The sequence below is a fragment of the Umbelopsis ramanniana genome (assembly GCF_025399195.1).
Source record: "Umbelopsis ramanniana AG unplaced genomic scaffold K450scaffold_8, whole genome shotgun sequence".
Taxonomy (NCBI): Eukaryota; Fungi; Mucoromycota; class Umbelopsidomycetes; order Umbelopsidales; family Umbelopsidaceae; genus Umbelopsis; species Umbelopsis ramanniana.
The window spans coordinates 266,502-286,957 of record NW_026252094.1 but is presented as its reverse complement, the minus strand read 5'-3'; the positions used below and the strand labels follow the sequence as shown (position 1 = coordinate 286,957).

Sequence of the window (20,456 nt, the reverse complement as noted above, 5' to 3'; positions counted from 1 at the left end):
ACTAATTCGTGATGTCAGGATGGACTACTGAACCATGCAGTCGTTTCCATGCTTAAAATGTCATGCATCGTCTCAGTGTTCTGGACCTTGGCCACCTTCATTTCTGAGAATTTCTGATCCAAAAAATAGTTCGAAGAGTTTATTTTAGAGATGACCAAGTAGTAATATAATACACATCTGGTAGTCATCTACTGCCCCCCCCCCCGAACTCGGTCGTCCGCTATCTGTGGCCGCAGAGCTGTGACAATGAGGAAATAGAGCCTTGATGCTGGCAAATTCAGACTCAGTTTTCTAGTTGGACTGGGTTTTGCGACCCAACCCTTTGGCTATTCATCCAGTGCTGGGCCATTTTCATTGCTACCATGTCAAATTCCAAAACGGCTGTGCCCTTACTTACACCGCCAGAGCACTTTGGGATTGTCGAGAAAGGACTTTATCGATCAGAGATGTTTCAACAATCTCATTTTACTTTCATTAAGCAGTTGAATCTCAAGACCGTTGTGGTTCTCAGTCCCGAACAGCCGAACCGACACACCCTAACGTTTCTGGAGGAGTGCGGAACGAAACTGGTATGTGTGAGAATGTTATGATCCTGCAGCACGGAAACATCTACAGTACTTCATTAAAATCCCGCATGTGGCATATTAGGTGCATCTCGGCTTAGCGACATGGAAACCAACACAACCGTCGACATGGCGACCTGTATCTGAAGAGCTCATTAAAGAGGGTCTGGAATTGATACTAGATGCTGAAGCCCAACCATTGCTAGTCATGTGCACGTAAGAGTCATGGGAGATGTGGCGATTCGGGTTTCCAAGGTAGCTTACTGGTTTCTACACAGATCTGGAATACACGAGACAGGTATTATGATTGGATGTTTCCGGAAACTGCAGAATTGGAATTTCAGTTCTATTGTCAATGAGGTACGTACATAAGGTTTTCTGTACTTGTTTTTTCTCACCTTTAACCATAAAAGATGAATCTGCATGTTGATCCTTTTTACCTCTCCCGAACCATGCAGTACCGATCATTTGCTGGTACTAAATCTCGCCATGTGAATGAACAGTTTATTGAATTATTCGACTTGGATCTTGTCACACTACCACATAATCTCCCTACCTGGCTTCTTGAGCAACAGAGAATGCTTGTAAGTTCCTTTTTCCTTGTATGGGTGTTCGAGTTTTCAAATCTAATGTGTTTTGTAGGCTGAGGAACAAGCAGAGTACGATCAGAACAGGATAGCGGCATTTGATCGGTAGACTATTTTGAATTGATCATATCATAGAGTTTTATATCAGATGATATATTGTCATCATCACCATGTATTCATGGTCTGTACATATACCTTTCCACTCAAAGAACGCGATTCAAATGCTCAATTTATAAAAACTTTATTGGATAGCGGTTACCAGTGATCTACTGGCTATTACCTCGTAGCATTAGTTTGCCAACAAGTTCTTTCTGGATATCAGCTTGCTCTTTTCCTTCCTTGATGGATCCTACACTTCGAAGATCATTGACAATGTCCTTTGTTTTACCAAAGTAGACTTCTTGCAATGAGTTTCTCATCTTGATCTCCATATCCTCCACCATGCGTCCGATATTGATAACGTGAGCAGATTGATCATCAACAGGGCAATCTTGTTCTGCCTATAGTTGATGAACAAACATGGGATGAGCAAATAATGTCCGGATTTTCTATCATTTCATATACTGCTTTTTTAGGCGTCTGATCTCTTACCTGTCGCGTCAAGCTTCCACTCAAATTGAAGTGACCAAGCTCCGGCTTATTGGTAATCATATACAACATGACAGTGGAGGTAAGTTTGTAATGTGCATTTCGTCCTCTCTCTTGAACTTCGAAAACGTGGATCGAGTCCCAAGCACCCTTCATTCTGCGGGCTCCCTCACCAACTGAAGATCCCATGTTATTATTGCATTTAGTGAAAAGCAACCAAAACAAAATTGTTACTTACCTTTTTTGATGAGGACAACAACAGCAAATTTGTCTTCGATTTCAAAGGTATAAACAGAGGATACACCGCCCTCATAGTACATCTCTCGATAAGTATCAAATGCTTCGTTTGCGTGAACTTCAAGCTTTCTGAGAGTTGCATTTGGTGTTGCTCCGTCTGGTAGCTCTGGATCGTACTCGTTACTCCATGGTGATCTACAAATATACCAAAATACAAAGGCACGGTCAGTAGCGTCCAAAGCAGACAGACATATCGCATGGTTGAATCATACCTGTAGGAATCGCCATCTCTGTTGTAATCACAGGCGAGATAATCTTTCCCGGTCTGTTTGCATCTTCTGACTTTGAGAGGCTGGTCGATAGCACTAAGCAGGTCGTCACCGAGATCAGCATCAACAATATCCAAGAGTTTAGACAGATTCTCTTCGACATTTTGCGGGGGCAGGCGCCTCATAAGATCGAGCGCGCATTCGTACTTATCAGACTAAGACGCACGATCGAATTATGGAATCAAAGCAAATCAATGAATAGAAAATTAGTAAATGCAAGCGTTCTTGACAGTATGGTGCACTTTTGCTCTTGCTATCGACATTACCATGTTATGATGAGTGGGAGAGACAAGCTACTGCAGTATTCCGCTTCCACAGCGGATTTTGAAATGTTTCTGCGTTTTAAATTGATGAATCGTGAACAAACCTCCAAAGTTGGACGCATACAAAGGGAAGTGTTTTAGGACAAGGCCATTGATTTTTAATTTTTTTTATTGTAAGTACATATAACTATACGCGAACATAGTATCGCGCCCGATAATCATCGCTGTAGGAAGATGTGGTCAGTGGCAAATGACGTACGTGGGCGGTCTATCAAATTGGAATAACTCGTACCTGCAAGTCAAGTAGGCATCGTCGACAGGCGATGCTACTACGCATCTCACGTTGTTGTTTTGTCCTAAAATAAAGTGAGATTGAAAAGTTCAGCAAGATTTACTGATCAAGGGTATAGAGCATAGCGTCATACGTACCTGGAAGTCTCTTCAGGAGTACTCCCGTTCTGGTGTCCCAGCAGACAACGTCCGTAGAGCCTTCATCGCCAACCATTACATACTCCTCGTTGTAAGTCATGGTAGGCTGCAAGAATACATATATGTGAATATCAGCATAGTCATGACGGTATCTTGTTATAAAGGGCATAGACATACCTGCAGTAATAATGTTCGCTGCTGATGGCCCTTGTATTCCATCACCATTTTACCACTCGCTATTTCCCACATCTTCAGAGTTGAGTCTGCGCCAGCAGATAATATGTACTTTTCATTCTTCGTGATACGAACACTTGATACAATTGCACCTCCATGTGCGCGTTCAATGGCACGAACGCATTGACTATTAACGCCATCCCATATTCTCAGTGAACCATCCATGGACGACGAAGCAAAAAGTCGCCCGGTTGCTGAATATCGTATCTGCGTAATACCGCCTCTATGTGTATTGGTGGTATTGTTGGTATAGCACTGAAACGTCTTTACATCGTAAATTCGAACATTGGCGTCGGTCGTGCCTGACAAAATGAAATCTCCCGATGGGTGGAAGGATATACTATTGACAGCTTGAGCATCCTTGAAATCGATATATCAGTCGCATTTTACATAATATGAGTTAGACACTACGAACACATTGCGTTTCATCCTCCCTCACCTTGAGATACCGAAAAGCCCTCTTTACACCGTGTCGTGACAAATCAAATAGCTTGATGCTTTGATCCTCTGAGCAACTAGCAAGTACACTACCATTTGGATGAAAACTAATATCGCTCACAGGTGCTACGTGATCGTACAGAGTTCGAATGACAGGCTTGTCACCAACATCACCTGTCCTGTGCTTCATCTTGTGAACATCGAGGACTTTTAATGACGCGTCGTGGGATCCTGTTGCAGCTAGCTTGCCATCGGGGCTAAACACAGCTGTTAAGCAAGGTCCCTTATGTTGTGTATAATACATTTGTGTGTACTCTGGCGCAGGTTTTGAAGCTAGTGCATTGCGTTAATGGTTCTGGCCAGATCAGTCCATGTACCGAACGAAACGATAAATATACCTGGAAAATTATCAGGATCAAATACGAGACCATCCACATCTGACAAGTCTTCGGCTTCTTGTTTGTCCTCTTTCATGGGCTCGTCGTCAGATTCTTTATCCGAGAAATCCGAATCACTGCCTTCGTGCTCGGCTGAGAGGTACTGTCAGTGCCATGCGGAAGAAAAAAACAACAATTTCCTGCATCTGAACATTACCTTGCTCTTTTCCGTAGTAAAGGTATTCTGCAAGTTTAGTTGACGGAATCATATCGGTCTCGGCTCCAGTCGCGTCTGCCACTTGTTTCGCTACGGCAGAATAGCCATAAGCGATCAATTGGCTGTCGATGAAAGAATGTCAGAATAGCAGATTAGCAATGGTTGGCTATACAAGCTAAACTTACCTCACTATCAGAGGTAAAACCTCATTTTCTGCCAAGTTGTTCATTAATGAGGATCAGTCTCTACTCTACGCTTCATCGCTACTCAATCAGTCGTGCTGACTGAAGAAATTCGCCACTGCTTGAAATAGCAGTCACTGGAAAAGCGACAAACTGAGCACACCAGCCGCTCATTTTGCCGCCAAACTCCAGTACAATGACAAATTTCTGTTCTGGGGAGACAGAATTTAGAACATGCATTAAGCTTTGCAAGCTGGTGATAATGAGGAATAATGAATACGCCTATAAGTAGAATGACTTGCAATCGTCACACACACATGCCCAAGTTACGAGTAGTTTACCAATGAAACATAGTGATTGTCGTAGGGCCAAGGTCTCACAATGAAGTCAAGTCATGCACACTCAAGTGAGTAACAGGTTGCTATGGAATACCTACTTGATTGTAAATCTAACCATTGATATGAATACTTTGTGACACTGCATGAGAATGACATCTATAAGTTAATGAATAGTCTTATCCTAGTAATCGCTCATTAGCTGTATCTGTCTGGAATCCTTTGTTCTCAAGAGCAGATGAGCAGATGACACAATCATCGAGGGTATTTAAATGTCCGACACCGCCCAAATGGATTACAAGCTTAGGGCCAAAAGGTGTCAAATTGGAAAAAGGATGTGAAACCGGACTTTTTGGTTTTTTCATCTTTACCTCTTCCTTTTTCCCATCCTGACCTTCGTCCATCCACGTCGTGAAACCATCAGGCGACTTATATGACTTCAGCTGTCCATGTCCCTTCTGTATCAACCTCCTCTGCCTCTACAGCTGATAGTAGTAGTTGCTCCTCGCCCTATGGTGACGGTCCTTTAGTACCACCCGACTTATTGGAGTCTTTAATCAAGCACTCGCTTTTTCAACGAACAAACAACCAATCTTTCATATACCAAGTTGCGAACAAGATGTCTATGCGAATATTCCAGCCAAAGGATATCATCATCAAGTATGAACGTTTTTCTAACTGATGCTATCTCGGCGTATAATCTTCTCACGTTCTTTTCTTTCCGTTTGCTACAGACAAGGTGACCCCTCAAAAGCGCTATTTTTCTTGTTACGAGGAACCGTGCACGTCTGTTCTCGGGATGCTGAGTGCATCTTTGCCGAGTTGCAGCAAGGTTCTTTTTTTGGAGAAATCGGGATTCTCTTTTCCATTCCGCGTACAGCCACTATCATTGCTGATACCAAGTGCTTCGTGGCTTGTCTTACTGCCGAAACCCTTCACAAAATTCTTCCAAAATATCCTGAGGTCGAAAAAGTCATCCGATTCGAAGCGGAGGAACGTTTAGCGATACTAACAAAGAAGCGCCAGCAGTATCTGTCTCCTCCAGGCGAAACTGGTCGTAGAAGAAGCGAAGAATTGGTTGACAAGAATTCTTTTGTGAAAGCCAGTGTTTATGGAAATATATGCAAAGTAGGGTGTCTAGTGTAATATGGATCATGATGCGCTTTATTCAAGCTAACACTTTTGTTATAATCTCAGCTTCAAATTTTCAGTGATTGCGACAATCAGGATTTATTGCACACAATCGCTCTTAACGTCGACTCGAAGCAATTTTTACCCAATACTACCATTATTCATCGTAATGAAGCGTCTTTCGAAACTTATTTCATAATTTCTGGAACCGTTGAAATCGTTGCACCTGTTTGCTTAGACACATACTGCTTAAATACTTCGGATGCAGTCATTTGTAGACTCGGTCCAGGGTCGCAATTTGGCGAAGTCGCCGCTTTACTTGATATTCCGAGAGCCGCGGATGTACGAGCCATCACGCCTGTTGATTGTTATGTTTTGACGCGAAGCAAGTTGCGTCGAGTTCTTCATCAGTATCCCTGGTTTGCCGCCAAGATGAAAGATATGGCTCAAGAAAGGCTTGCAAAGTTACGGCATATTCAAGTAAGTTTTCTTCACGACAGGCAAGCGATATGAGTCGGTGTCATTGCTGGTTCTCACAGCTCATTTCCTTTTTTTTTCCGTTTACCACTACCTAGCAGACATATGATTTCTCCGCCGTCATACCAATTGATGGATCTACTGCGTTAGCAGCATCGCATGATACCTCGATAACAGGTAAGACGACAGATGATTTCGCAACTCATTCTGTGTGTTCATACTACACCATGCTAATGTCTCGTTTGAAGGTGATGAAAGCCAACAAGTTCCTCAAGCACCATTACATGGTGGTGTCGACACTAGCACCATATGTAGTACATCCAGCGATCAGGACCCAACATTATCCGGTGCCGTGTCGAAAATTCGCGAAATGGGTACAAGAAAAAGACGTGCCAGCGTTGCTGTTTGGTCAGACCCCAATTTACTCGCTTTCGCCGAACAGAAAGCCGCTGAGCAGATGCAAGAGGCTGCTTATGTACCTTCACGCTTTGAAGAGCCTGTCATGATGGAAACGGACGTGGAAACGGCTGAAACCACGCCTTCAAATAAGCCAATTTGTCTGATTGGTATCAAAGACGATTTATTAATCAACATTTTGGAGTTTGTGGACTTCGCCACCGTCATGAGATTTAGAGGGGTATGCAGTCGAATGGACAAATTATTAAGAAGTCGAAAAGCACGCACATTGTTCGAAGAGGTCGATTTGTCACACTGGAATAAGAAGATGGTGGACGATGTTTTCGTTCCCATATCGACCTTTTTGGGCACTCGGGTGCGAGACATGAATTTGTCAAACTGCTTCCATTTGACTTTCAAATCTTTCAAAACAATTTCAAACAACAACACCAAAATCACTCGATTGGACCTCCATTCCTGCTGGGAGTTGGTAGACAGCAGCTTGGCTCTGCTTGCTGGTGGCTGCCCCTACTTGACCGACATCGACTTGTCCAATTGTAGGAAGATAACAGACCGAGGCATTTACGCCTTGTTCTCAACGCCTCGACAGTCCTATACTGAAGCATCACCTTATATGATTGTGGATAACCAATCAATACCCTCGACGCCGTCAACACCATCAACACCACCTGGTGGAATTTCTCACATCTCCCTTTCATATTGCAAGAATTTGACAGACGTATCCATGAGACATATTGCAGAATTTGGCGCAGACACACTGGCATATATCAATTTTCAGCGATGCACTTCCATAACAGACGCGGGATTCGAATCTTGGCAACCAGGGTCATTCCGGTGCCTTGAAACAGTCATTTTGAATGACTGTACGTTTTTGACAGATAGGGCTATTGCAAGTTTAGCGCGCGCGGCACCCAACATTCTCTACATATCTTTGAGCTTTTGTTGCTCTCTCACCGATAACGCCATCGAAATGTTGGCTCGCCAGTTGCGATATCTTGAACATCTCGATGCTTCATATTGTGGGTCTGCTGTATCGGATGCGTCGGTTCAAGCATTAGTGCAAGAAGGCTCGCCTAATCTCAAGGAAATTAATGTTCGTGGCTGTGTGAGAGTCACTGACACAGCTGTGTATGCTCTACTTGCTATCGCTCGCCAACTCCATCTCCTCAACATCAGTCAATGCCAGAGTGTCACAATCAAAACAAAAGACATGCTTGAACACTACAAAGAAAAAGAAAACTGTGCGCAAGTCGTTGTTTAATCGCATCAACTTCTTCGCAATCCCCAACCGTCTGCAAAACCAGACATTCAGTGCAGACACATATTTTCATGTAAAGATACGTTCTATACTTTATCATTCATGCTTGCTTTGGCATCACCCCTTTGGCAACGCTCTCAATTGAGTACTTTGTTCACTCAAATGTAAAAAATGTAAAAAATTGTTTTTCTTGGTGGTAGTCGACTCCTCCACATGCAAGCGATGGCTTAAATGATGTACACAATAAAATATATATTTGTCTTTGAATATTCGTTTCTATCGTCGCTTGCTTTGAGACAATTCACTTGACTATCAGCGCCGCCTGATGTCAACAAATACAATCATCTCAATCATAAAAAAGGGTTGGCTTTGAAAAATTTCATCATAATCTGTGTTGCTAACAGGGGAGCTAAGGAAGGAAGCGGAAAGGAAAGTGGTGTTATATACTATTGAACTAAGGAATCATTGCCTACCATAGCAGGTGGCCAGTATTTCCCAAATTACTGTGGACCAAAAAGTGAAAAAAAAAATGTTGTTTCTAAATCAAACTGTATCATTCAGGTTTAAGGGAAGGGTGAGAGCTAGATATAGAGTTGGGCGATGATGGGTCAACAAGCAGCCATTCTTGATCATCTTGTGGTGTAGATAACGGATCGTCTTGCACGTGTGCTTGAGTGGATGAGATGGTGCGTTGTCTTGCTACTTCAAGATCCCTATATATACACTGAATGGCGGTATTGATACCGTTTTCCTAAAGGGTGAGTTAAAATTAGCATTACATGAATTGGTTTCTTTTTTCGACTGATAGGAATTATTTGCTTTGCTTACCGCTCTTATCTTCTCACCAACAAGCCGTGCTGTTTTCTTCATACTCTCGTCGGTAGTGATTGTCTTTACGGCGCTTGAAAGTAAATCCACTGACATCTCTTTCAAACAGAGACCAATATTCATCTCCTCCAGTCGTTCGCCCCAGAAGAATTGATCACCAAAGAATGGTTTAACCACAGTAGGTATGCCTGCTCGTAGGCCAGCTGCGGTTGTACCTGCTCCACCATGATGGACAACTCCTGACATCTTTGGGAACAACCAATCATGAGGTACAGATTTGACCCAATAGATGGTATCAGGGAATTCATTGTGAACATGTAGAGTTTCATCATGTGCTTTTCGATCTTGAATGGACGCCTCGTTTGTTTCTAAGCCCTGAGCTTTATCTTGCATTCTTGATGACCATCCTTTCGATACAATGGCTCGTACGTCTGCTTTCAAAACAGCCTCGGTGATGGTTCTGGTCACTTCATCTGGATCTGGGACAATGATCGAACCAAACCCGATGTAAATAATGGGTCGCTTGTCATCTTCTTTGTTCAAAAACGTCAATAACGCTTCTTCAGGTTCCCAATTGGTCTAATAAAAAAAGAGTGAGGATTTTTGACATGATGTGTTTGATCCCAGTCAACAATTTACCTGAGGTCTGTCAAGGAACCAATAGCCAGTACAATGCACCCAGTCCATCCAATCCAGCGGGCTAGGAACAATGCTAGGACTAAAACAATACAAGAAGGGAACTCTCCACATTTGAAGTTTTTCATAAGTCGTTGCTGGGAGCTGGAGTGTGTGTCTTCTAAAGCTGTTGATTTGTGTTGATGTGCCTCGCCACATAACATGGTCAATCAGAACATAAGTCATATCATTGTAAAGTCGACCCTTTGGTGAATTAGGGGTGGCGAATGGGTGAGGAAATGATCGTGTTCTTGTCCATGGCATCGGGAATGCCCTAAAGTATGGAATACCTAAATATACATTATCAGATGGTGCATTAAGTGTATTCTTAAGTGTCGTTTAAACACTCACCAAGTTTTTCCGCCATATGAACTCCAATCATCGCACTTGGGCTTTCAATTAGAACGTCAGTGCCTTGACAAGCCAACCATGAGCTGTGTAATAAGTCTTCGAACCATCCCTTGAACTTCAAACCAAAAAAAAAAAAAAGCCGTCGATTCAGTACAACTTCGCATCGTGATCCGTGTTTGTAGCTTCGCTTACCAGCTTCAAACCTTCTCTCACAAAATTCATGGTGAAAAAGCCATTGTCGACGCACAGGCGCTAATAGAAGAAAACAAAGGCGTGTTAGCGCTCGTAGAATATTTACGTTTCTTCCATGTCTTCGAAGGTGCTTTTTACCATCAGTTCGCCAGGATCACCTCCAACAGAACAAAACTCAATGTTATGCTCCTCTATCCACTCTTTGTACTCGTCATGTGTTGCAATACGACAGCGATGTCCCTTTGCCATCAGACCTTTGCAAAGAGCAATATATGGTTGAACGTCGCCACGAGTTCCTATCGTTAAACAGGTGAAATGCAACGATGCATCGGGAACGTCAAATGTTTGATCATGAATGCTACTCTGAAGAAAAGGGCGTCCGGCCAATTGAGGTGGTGTGACGATATGCTCGATTTCTTGACTTCGATCTTCGCTAGTAAATTTCGCTTCCCAGGTTCTCGTTTTTTCTAACAACTCCTCAGGGTCTTCTGTAGAATGATTTTGGCGGTTCAACATAAATATCCTGGCGAAACAGCTATTTCTTTTGGACATGGAGGCAAACTCGAGAAATAGCTGTGGTAAGAGTATCTTAATGTATGTACATACAAAGCCGTAAATAATGACATACAACCGCATGCTCACATACCTCTTTCTTGTTATGCGTCAGAATGCTAAGCCCGTAAAAAAAGTAACCGCGGCTCCTTAGTTTTTGAACAGTAGCAATGTCCTGTAATGGTACAATGAACTGAAAGAACACAAATTTAGTCTTCCTATGACAGCATCCTCTAAACCACTATGTAACGTATTGCTTTACCTTTGCTCGCGTAGCTAACGCCCGAGAATTAAAGCAAATATAATTTGGTGAAATATATAATTTTCCATAGCATGGAAGCGTCTTCATAAAGGAACATCGATACACTACAAAGAGATCGTACTAGGATGAATAAGTTATCCTAAAATAGATCGATCGCAAATGCCACTAACCTGCCAGAAGTTCTTCTGATTCGGGAAGGACAAAGTACTTTTTAAAGTTTTCCCTAGCCCTTGTGTCAATACCATCATCGTCTTGCGAATTCAGCGATGGATCATAGTTTGGTTTGGAGCGCCAGTCGTCACTAACAGCTGAGCCAGCACTGTAACCGGCCGTTTCCGGCACATTTGACCCAGACGCGCCAAGTAGACTGTAGACAAGCTTTAAGCCTGATCGACGCTTGTCCTTTAGCCAATCCACCATTGCGGCTTCCTCTTCTTCAGAGCTCGATCCATCACTGATGGCAAATTTGTCTTCATCTTTAACACTGTCCAAGGGGCTTTGCGTGCTTTCTCTATCAATGGATTTGGTACTTGCAGACATGCTCCTTCCGCCTAAGAATCCTTTGATGGCTGAAGGGATAGCGAATGCATTTGCCACTGCGGATGTTACTGCGGATGTTGAGGATGCTGCGGCATTGATGATATTGGAAGCCGAGGTGGACTGTACTGACGAGGTTTTGGCACGTACATCATTATCGTACAGGTCTGATATGGATAGGGCAGGCGATACATCTGACGAGTCTTCAGAGGCAATGGAAGACTCGGCCGGCGTAAGTCGAGAATTCGAGCGGTCAGAATCTGCGATGGACGTATGTTTCTTTGAATCAGCATGTTGATTGATGGCCCACGTGCTCTTGATCTTTTCATACGTAGAGTTGATGTCTGAGAAGTACGCAAAATAGAACTATACAACAGCGTTAGAAAGTATGATTACAAGCTTGGCTCTATTCAGTAAAGGACGCACCTCATCCATAGTAAAATTATCGTCAATGCCCACGGCCCTGATTTTGATAAATTGTTGGAAATCAAAAGTATCTGTTTTCTCCACATCAAATATCTTATCAAACGGCAACATGATTTTCAGGCTTGGTCCATTGTTCTTTGCTTTGAAGATGCCTCGCTGAAGCATATTAATCCTGTGCAAGTTCATTAGAACGTTTGATAACTACAATGTCTAACATGGTTGTATAATTACCATTCAACCATGCTGGCCTTGGTATCAGCCTGTAGTTGCCATGTTCGATTCATGGTTACTATCCGGAAGCCATGCTCTCGTTTCTTAGAGTGCTTGATCTCCAGTGCATATTTGAGGTCCACTTTCCCCAAGGGACAATATGTGTCTGTTGCGTTTTCATACCAAGAAAGCACGTCATTCTTCAGTTCAAAATAACACCTGCTAAATGTTTTCGACTTGCTTGCTGCTTTCACTTGTAAAAAGCCAGACTTTTGAATTTTATGCTGTGGATGGGACGGTGTGAGAGTTAAAATCAGAGTCCCTTACTTTCTTGTTATCGTGCAAAATGTTATAATCCTCTTTTTGTTTACCTGGTTATTTGGTAAAGAAGCATAAAAGCATAAGTGTCCTTCTGTCAAATATAAAAATCCTGCGACAATTACAGATCGAACGATATAACATGGCCATTCTGTTGGCGAACCAATTTGGAATCATAGTCAGAATGCCTAGGTTCTACATTTAGGGAGATATTTCATAGATAAAGAATCCACTTACCTCCTAATATTTCTTCGGCTCTGGGTAACTTGAAGATAACTTGCATTTTCTCAGGTATACTGAGTTCTCGAAATTGTTGTGAAGAACTACCTGTATCTCTGGAGTCTACAGGTCTTGAATCATCATCCCCACGTTCGTATCGACTAGCTTGTATTTCAATATTTCCTTCAGCGGCTTCAGCTAGAAGTTCTTTCAATGAAGTGTCGGATATGCCATTTGAAGTGGATTTGACCAGCGCAAGCTCGCCTTCATTCTCCGATGACTGCGACAGAACCACATCCGGGTAGATGGCATAGATAGACTGACCCAAATCAGTAATTGGAGGAGGTAAGTCTGTCAGATTGAAGGAAATGTTGAATAAACATCAATAAGTCATGGGTTGCAAAGTTTCACTCGAAGTGTTGTGATTGACTACACTACCGTTGATGGATTCGGTATCTGACGGGATAGCAAGTTGAGGTTGGAGTGAGTGAACAGTCTGCGATATAAATCATCGCTGAAATAATGTAAAGTACCTTCTTTTAAGGACTCTTCTTCTTCTTGTGCGTCAATCTACAGAATAGATAATGGCAGCGGTCAGAACAACGTTATCATGGAGTGGGAGTGATCTCCTTTCGAAAGGATCTCCGCAAGCAAATGGCGAAGGCCCATGTAGCCTGTGAAGTTGACTACTTACGAGTTGCGCTGCAGCTGTGATGAACTGTAGCACAGTGTGGTGACCGCCATCCATTATATCGAAAAGTAATTGAACCTGGAAGTAAGATTACAGTGTCGACAGGGTTGCTCTCCACATATCAAGCAGTCACCGCGGGCAGATGACTGTTGTTACTGCGACTGACACCAACACCCCAAAAATCCCATCCCACCCGATTATATTATGTACAATTTTGGCACATTTTATTAGAATACTGATTTATTCCATGGTCAACTTGTGTGATGCTTCAGAGGTAATTGAATCTACAACATCCTTCTTCAGTAGATCCTTGACAGGATATTTGAGTGATGCTAGTGAAAGGGATAATGTGGTAATCACCGACAGGTCATGTTAGCCATAAATTTCAGGTCACACTTCTCTTCCCACATTTTATCTGATCCATATATTTTGCTTTACCTTCGTAAGTATAAATAATTATTGTGTCGTTGATATGCATGAATTTCCTGGCCAACGCCCTCAAACAATTACACACTCTTGCAATACTCTCTCGCTCAGCATCGTCAATTATCTTATCAAAAAGGTCACATGAGTTAGATACCGCCTCTTCATCATTAAGCTCTCCGCCACATGAAACCTTACATCGTTTTTGTTGGAGTATGTTCGCTCGATGTCTGCTTCATCAGTAGATTCTGGATTACCAATGACGGGCTTGCTAACCCATATGTATCCATTCAAACCGAGCACTAGATGTACGCCGCAAGGAAGAAGATGAAAATGTGACTTGCAGCGCTGCACTAGGGCAGATGGAACAACAACGAGGGAGCCATTTCTAAGCTTGCTGAATTGATGACCTCGCGTATGAAGCCCAATCGCTCCGTCAACAAAGAAAGCCTGCACTTCAGCCTAAGAAGAAACACCTAGGTTAACGATTTTTGATCCATACCATCATGAACGTTACGAGCATAGTCACTTACGGCCACCATATCACCCTCGGCGAAAAATTTACGCATCTGCAATTCATCTTCTTCGTTTTTTCGTCTCTATAGGATAAATAACGTTACAGCCACAAGATATTGATAGGTCATGGGTAGGGTCAGAAGCATACCTGAATGCCTCCGGGTAAAGAAATAGCACTCAGCATGAGAATGGCATCTTGTCGTCCGTTGACATTCACCTTCCATCGTTTTGGTGCAACCTTTTTCAATTGTGATGGCGTTAGTATCTTTCGACTTTTTTTCTGATATAAACAAAGCGAGCATTCGGTACCTCAGTGATCCGGCCAACCACGATATCACCAATTTCTCCCGTGTACCGTGCCTTCAATGCTCTGACTGATATTAACTTGTTCACGCGCTCCACGACTCCCGCTACTGACGATATGACGGTACTTTCTGAATCAAGATACGTTCCGTGACCTCTGAAAACAAGTTAATAATCATGCCGGGTGGGGGACTTATTCCTGATCGAGACTATAATATACCTCATGAACTGAAGATCACTTGTGATGGTTTCGCCTGGCATGACGAGTTGGACATCACCACCATCGACATCCATGGCATTTTGATTCTTGTGGCTATTAGATTTGGAAGGTGCCTCTGGCGATAATATTTGAACGTCCATTGCGTGTAAACTTGATCGTCAGTTGAAAGCTCTCAATTTTTTTTTCTGAAGGTTGCTGTGTCCCTCTGCCCACAAGGAAATTGTGACTGCTCCAAGGTTCAAATCCCCCCATTTCATTGTATTTAAAAGTGTGTGAAGCTATGGAGAGGGTGATGTATTTATACTAGAGTAAAAGGGGATTTTCTCCTTGTTTAATGTCTCATCTAATGGGATGCCATTTTCGATTTGACTTAAGAGTTGCCGAACGCGACCTCGCTTTGGAGTAGCGGACGGATCCTCCCGCCAATTTACTGTGACTCTCGCTTCTGAGCCAAATAAAGCGTGGCTTGATGCATAATGGTTATCGCCTGCTTCATTTACTGGTTCATTAATGACTGCTTCCTTGCCTTTGATATTCGTATAGCTACTTTTCCTCCAAATTCGAAGGCTGTTGTCCTTTGTATTGTTCGTGATTGGAAGAGTCTCATCGGTTCTAAGCCGTGAATGTGTCGGCGTCCGGGTATTCCTGATAGTTACAGGCGACTCAAATCTTCCTGTTGGCCGTCGAAAATTCAAAGGTGGTGTGAGCTCCCTTTCTGGCGTGATATCCTTCAACGGTAGTTGTGACTTATTATCATCGTTTATTGGCAGGTATTCGCCATACGAAGGAGGAAGGGTATCGGATACCGCTTCGGATATAACAGCCTTGACATCTGTATGCCTTGGTGTGAATTCCTTGGCAGTGATCCGATTTCTGGTTAACGTAGGTCTATCATCAGTCCATAAACGCCTGAACGAAGAGTTTACGGATGCCGCTGAAGACGCATCATCGAAAGAAATGTTGGATATATTACGGGATATCTAACAGTTTAAAAAAGTCAGCCGTGGCTCTGACATTTCACAGAGTTCTCAGTTCTATACTTACTTTCTGCCGTTTGGGTATTAATCTATTTGCTATTTTGTTAATCGCTTGTCCCGCAATGGATGCCCAGGAGCTTGCTATAGACGAGCGGCTTTCGGTAGATGAAACTGAACTTCGCCGTCTTTTCTTCCTGGGAGATATCCCATCGTTGTATCGAATGTTTGTATCCAAGCACTGACATCGGCGGCGAATGTCCTCCCTGTCCATCAAAAGTTAGAATATGCTATGCCATCTTTCGTAATAAGTCAAAACCTGATACATTACAGTGGCCACCTGTGCCTGGTTATTGATTCGCTACCACCCTCAGCTTTGCCGATTAATGATTCCTGCTCATAAAAGGCTTGAGCTGCTTCATCCACATTGTGGTCAAGGATACCGTACCAGTATTCGAGTAAATGCCAATGCTTCAGCTCCCATCGAACAGGTTCGTTTATATCGTTCTTTGCAGTGTCGGATCGCCATTCCTGAATTCTCTGATAAGGTGCAGCATTTATGTCTGATTCAAGATCTGCCACTTCGAAGCGAGTTGGCGTGGGCATATCCAACAATGGCGTTGAAAATCGCTTGGATGTAGTATCCGTTTCCTTGTCTTTGATCGATTCCACGCGTCGTCGCGGTACGCTATTCTGTTTAGATTTGGTGTTTGTGGCCACAGGAAACACAAAATTGGTGTCAAAGGCACTGGCTATTGAATTGCCTTGTGCATCTGTAGAGTGCGTGGTTCGATACACACTACTATTCCAGGTTTCTTTCAAACCTTTTTTCCGATCCTCCAAGTCCTTTAGATAGGTATCCAACGTATCTTTCGTTGTACCACTAGTGTCGTCTAATGTCGCTGTCAGATCTGCTACTGCATTCAAAGGTCGCGATCGAATGCCTCGATGAGCGATAGGTCGATCCAATTTGGATAATTCGCCATAAGAGATTGGCGACTGGCGGTCAATCTAAAGTAAAAAAAAGAAAAGGTCTGAGCCAAAGAAACTGAATAGAGAAGTCAAGTGGGGCCTTTACTGACCATTTGGAACAGTGCAATTCCGTCGAAAAAAAAGGCACCGAATAATTTGCAGGTTTGAGTTACAAAACCCTCCTTTAGATGGTGCAGTTAACCACCAGTACAGAAGAAAAATACTTTTTTTCATGCTAGAAGCTTTTTCTATTGCTACATCATCGACCTCTTTTAGATGGAATTAATTCAATATTCAGCTTATCTTTTACCGTTATTCTTTTCACATGATAGCATTCAAACAGATATTGGGGTTCCCCATAGGACTATAAAACTACTTCATCCACCAATTTTCCAAGCATTTTCTCCCATTCTTATTATATCAATCTGAAGGACATCAGTCGTTGCGAACACTGGCAAGTTCTTACTGTCGTTCTAACCTTCTGAGACACATCTTCGTCCACGTATGAGCTGACCAGGAAATGGAAAATTTGATTCAGACAACCTGATTGGACCACCTTTTCCATGGTTCACCACTTGGGGTCAGCTTGAGCTGTCTTTTTTTTCTCTGGTCTCTCCTCCGCTCATTCCACCATACCCATCTGTCCTACGCCCCGATGGAAGTTAACAAGGAAGAAGCTCTTCGCTGCTTGGCTATAGCTAAGAATCACTATGGGACAGGAAATTACCCAGCTGCAGTTAAATTGACAAAGAAATCCATCTCGCTTTACCCCACCGATGATGCTAAAGCGTTCCTGACCAAGGCAGAAGACAAAGCTAAAAACCCATCATCAGCAACAACTTCCGGATCCAATGCCAGTGCGTCGTCAACAGCCGAAAACGTAAAACGTAGAGAACATAAAGCTCAAAGCAGAGAATATACACAGGAACAAATAGACGCTGTTAAGCGTATAAGGGCTTGCGGAACGGATTATTACAAGATCCTGAGTTTGGAGAAAACGTGCACAGATGGAGAGATAAAGAAGTCGTATCGAAAGGTGAGCTAGATCTCTCCCCTTACTTTTAGGTTGTGCAGCAAATTAGACTGATTCGCTCTTCGTGTAGCTTGCGTTACAATTCCATCCCGACAAGAATGGTGCACCTGGAGCAGATGAAGCATTTAAAAGTAAGTATCTTAGTAGTGGTTTGGACTTTTTCAAGTCACAATTCTAATACAAGGGAACATAGTGATTTCCAAAGCATTTACAGTACTTTCTGATACACAAAAGCGAGCCGTTTTCGATGCTGGCGGTGGTGACCCAGAGCAGCGAGGCGGTGGAGCATCAGCATCATCCATGTTCAACCAATTCCATCAACAACGGTATGCAGCATCTCAATTTGGCGGCGAAGAACTGAGTCCAGAAGACCTATTCAACGCATTTTTCGGAGGAGGAGGCTTCAACGGTGCTGGGTTCGGTCCAGGGTTCCGGAGCGCGACTTTTGTCGGTCCTGGTTTCCGTACTCGTACATTCAATACCGCTGGTGCTCGACCGGATCCTGGACAGAGACAACAACCCACTTCAACGTGGATGACCTTGGCACAATTACTACCATTGCTTCTACTATTCGGTGTCTCGATCTTATCGAGCCTGTTCTCTGAGAGCACGCCGCAATTCGCATTTGATCGTACGTCGCTCTACTCACAAGCTCGCGCAACACGACAACACAAGGTCCATTATTATGTCAATCCTAATGCCTTTGGAAGCTATGAAAAGAATGCCAGAAAATTGCGAGAGTTCGAACAAAATGTAGAGATCACTTGGGTACGAGGTTTACAATCCCACTGCCAAAATGAGAAACAAGTTCGGGCTGCTAGAATCAACCAAGCGAGGGGCGGTCTCTTTGGAATTGGATACGACGAAGAACGATACCAACAGGCATTGAAGATGCCCATGAAATCATGTGAAGAACTACGTTCGTTTGGCTACAATCCTGATTATTACTAGGCATGATCATAGTCAAGCTTCTATCAAAATATTAACTCTTTCCTTTATTTCCCCCATTCCCCTCTCCCATTCTCAACATGCTAGACATCCCCTATGCTACATTTTGAGTATATAAGAGGAACTTCTTGTCATTCGTTGAACACTTACGTGACAATACTTTAGAGCATGTATTAAATTTGATTCAATCTGGCAGTAACTGGATTCCTAATCCAGATATATTTGTCGCATGCAATGCAACTTTTTGTTAACAATTACTGTAGCGACATAATAAAAATGGTTATTGGCGTTGAGAGCGTCGTTATTAAAAAAGATTAGGCCGTGATATGATACTTAGTAGAAGAAGGGGTATGGAATACGTTGATTGTTCTTGAAACAAAATGTGAAATCCACAGTGGGCAAACTAAAATCTTCAGGTATAAGTATCCCTGTTCGATGGCTCGCAACACTGCACTCGCTATATCAAAATAGATGGAATGGGCGCAGTGCGAATTTGCTTCCAACAAAGTGACAATGGGTTTAGCAAATTTCTCAAACCGTGTATGTACTGCAAAAGGACTCTATTCACGGCTGATATCGAAGCACCAGTTTCAACCTGATTTTTACTAGTGAAGTTGACAGCTTCAGGCTGTTTCTCGAGTCGCGACTGAATTTAACAAGCACAGCTTTGCTTTCGCGAGATGAACAGATTTGATATCTATATCACAACAGAGTGATTATGTTACCTGGATTAATGAGACGTCAAGAGGATCATGAAGTTTAGCATCATACCCAACAATGGTTCTTCGTTCCACGGTCAAACTGGCCATATCTGATATGTAGCGCGACAAGGCCATCATTTAGACGGTTTTCATTTTTAGATTTTTTACATGTTTTGAAATTGGCTTTTGCATATTGTAGACACCATTGACCAAATGTTAACCTAACAAACTGCAACTGCTGCAGTTTTTAATGACAGCATCCAGGTTACCAACATTGAAGAAGATATTTTAAGGCTTTGTACCACATACTGTATATTCAATCAACACCCACGCCATTGACCTTTGATGACGTGGCGGGCCATGCAAATTGAAAATTTATAGTCTCAGAGTGAGCAACCACGACCTTACCAGGGAACGCATATGTCGCTGTTGCTTTCGCCCAGAGGGCGAATGCACAGCATTGCAGAGCTTCCTTCTCAAAATACAGAATGCCCACTCCTTCAATGCACAAGTTCTTCTGAATGCCCATCACCAACATTCAGGGCAAGGAGAACCCTTGCCAGAAACAAACCCTGCGAGGGCGGTCAAACAATTGTGCTCAATCCAAATCTTTGGATCTGCTGCACTGATTTGGCTTTAAATCAAATCATGTGTATCACCAACAGCGTCCATTTGTGACTGATCTTTTATACGTCGGCTACATTCAACACTGTGATCCAGCTTCTATACATTTATTCTACTGAAGTCCTCCTATGCTTGCTCAGCCATTGGTTAACTTCGGCGCATGACCTACCACTGAAATATTTCATGCTCCGGCTAAAAGGCAAGCGCAGTGCCACCAGTACTCCAGCATCCTGTTGTTTCCATCTTCGATGCAAAAGACTACGTGCCAGCAAATGCCGCCAACAACCATTAATGTGGATTAATCCGGCACTTAGTCGATTGGGCTGAGTTCCTTAAATTAATTCGCTGCTCATTTCTATAATCGAACCATGACAGTGAGACAAATAATAACATTACGCCTTGGACACGTTGGCGAAAGG

At 43.0% G+C, this 20,456-nt stretch overlaps 9 protein-coding genes across 9 annotated transcripts; 3 read left to right on the top strand and 6 right to left on the bottom strand.

The window, feature by feature from the left end:
- The first annotated feature begins 104 nt into the window (after positions 1-104).
- K450DRAFT_226515 (uncharacterized protein) lies at positions 105-1,479 on the top strand. The gene is made up of 6 exons (XM_051586578.1): positions 105-569; positions 649-779; positions 842-923; positions 1,022-1,147; positions 1,206-1,331; positions 1,403-1,479. Exons 1-5 carry the CDS (start codon positions 363-365, stop codon positions 1,257-1,259), a joined length of 600 nt encoding a protein of 199 aa, XP_051447714.1. The 5' UTR covers positions 105-362; the 3' UTR covers positions 1,260-1,331; positions 1,403-1,479.
- K450DRAFT_226512 (uncharacterized protein) lies at positions 1,333-2,613 on the bottom strand. Its single transcript, XM_051586577.1, has 5 exons — positions 2,571-2,613; positions 2,248-2,459; positions 1,977-2,170; positions 1,742-1,914; positions 1,333-1,650 (listed from the first exon to the last, which is right to left on the bottom strand). The coding sequence occupies exons 1-5, from the start codon at positions 2,571-2,573 to the stop codon at positions 1,417-1,419; spliced, it is 816 nt and encodes a 271-aa protein (XP_051447713.1). The 5' UTR covers positions 2,574-2,613; the 3' UTR covers positions 1,333-1,416.
- A 95-nt stretch (positions 2,614-2,708) lies between these two features.
- Positions 2,709-4,521, bottom strand: K450DRAFT_226507 (uncharacterized protein). The gene is made up of 8 exons (XM_051586576.1): positions 4,448-4,521; positions 4,263-4,384; positions 4,067-4,198; positions 3,670-4,001; positions 3,174-3,590; positions 2,997-3,102; positions 2,860-2,923; positions 2,709-2,791 (listed from the first exon to the last, which is right to left on the bottom strand). Exons 1-8 carry the CDS (start codon positions 4,489-4,491, stop codon positions 2,755-2,757), a joined length of 1,254 nt encoding a protein of 417 aa, XP_051447712.1. The 5' UTR covers positions 4,492-4,521; the 3' UTR covers positions 2,709-2,754.
- A 624-nt stretch (positions 4,522-5,145) lies between these two features.
- Positions 5,146-8,413, top strand: K450DRAFT_226502 (uncharacterized protein). The gene is made up of 4 exons (XM_051586575.1): positions 5,146-5,907; positions 5,977-6,390; positions 6,489-6,564; positions 6,636-8,413. Exons 1-4 carry the CDS (start codon positions 5,461-5,463, stop codon positions 8,063-8,065), a joined length of 2,367 nt encoding a protein of 788 aa, XP_051447711.1. The 5' UTR covers positions 5,146-5,460; the 3' UTR covers positions 8,066-8,413.
- Positions 8,341-13,419, bottom strand: K450DRAFT_226496 (uncharacterized protein). The gene is made up of 16 exons (XM_051586574.1): positions 13,327-13,419; positions 13,166-13,202; positions 13,071-13,088; positions 12,651-12,983; positions 12,467-12,564; positions 12,117-12,379; positions 11,886-12,057; positions 11,093-11,825; positions 10,923-11,026; positions 10,755-10,853; positions 10,247-10,681; positions 10,109-10,168; positions 9,917-10,031; positions 9,530-9,855; positions 8,891-9,469; positions 8,341-8,813 (listed from the first exon to the last, which is right to left on the bottom strand). The coding sequence occupies exons 1-16, from the start codon at positions 13,378-13,380 to the stop codon at positions 8,616-8,618; spliced, it is 3,624 nt and encodes a 1,207-aa protein (XP_051447710.1). The 5' UTR covers positions 13,381-13,419; the 3' UTR covers positions 8,341-8,615.
- Positions 13,420-13,526: 107 nt separating this feature from the next.
- On the bottom strand, positions 13,527-14,963 carry K450DRAFT_226486 (uncharacterized protein). Its single transcript, XM_051586573.1, has 7 exons — positions 14,786-14,963; positions 14,572-14,722; positions 14,411-14,500; positions 14,280-14,345; positions 13,945-14,208; positions 13,762-13,873; positions 13,527-13,655 (listed from the first exon to the last, which is right to left on the bottom strand). Exons 1-7 carry the CDS (start codon positions 14,923-14,925, stop codon positions 13,564-13,566), a joined length of 915 nt encoding a protein of 304 aa, XP_051447709.1. The 5' UTR covers positions 14,926-14,963; the 3' UTR covers positions 13,527-13,563.
- A 1-nt stretch (position 14,964) lies between these two features.
- K450DRAFT_137967 (uncharacterized protein) lies at positions 14,965-16,069 on the bottom strand. The gene is made up of 2 exons (XM_051583954.1): positions 15,830-16,069; positions 14,965-15,765 (listed from the first exon to the last, which is right to left on the bottom strand). Exons 1-2 carry the CDS (start codon positions 16,031-16,033, stop codon positions 15,064-15,066), a joined length of 906 nt encoding a protein of 301 aa, XP_051447708.1. The 5' UTR covers positions 16,034-16,069; the 3' UTR covers positions 14,965-15,063.
- Positions 16,060-16,873, bottom strand: K450DRAFT_226479 (uncharacterized protein). Its single transcript, XM_051586572.1, has 2 exons — positions 16,842-16,873; positions 16,060-16,770 (listed from the first exon to the last, which is right to left on the bottom strand). The coding sequence occupies exons 1-2, from the start codon at positions 16,842-16,844 to the stop codon at positions 16,087-16,089; spliced, it is 687 nt and encodes a 228-aa protein (XP_051447707.1). The 5' UTR covers positions 16,845-16,873; the 3' UTR covers positions 16,060-16,086.
- A 287-nt stretch (positions 16,874-17,160) lies between these two features.
- On the top strand, positions 17,161-19,019 carry K450DRAFT_184247 (uncharacterized protein). The gene is made up of 4 exons (XM_051584407.1): positions 17,161-17,185; positions 17,270-17,767; positions 17,835-17,895; positions 17,958-19,019. The coding sequence occupies exons 2-4, from the start codon at positions 17,387-17,389 to the stop codon at positions 18,713-18,715; spliced, it is 1,200 nt and encodes a 399-aa protein (XP_051447706.1). The 5' UTR covers positions 17,161-17,185; positions 17,270-17,386; the 3' UTR covers positions 18,716-19,019.
- The last annotated feature ends 1,437 nt before the right edge of the window (positions 19,020-20,456 follow it).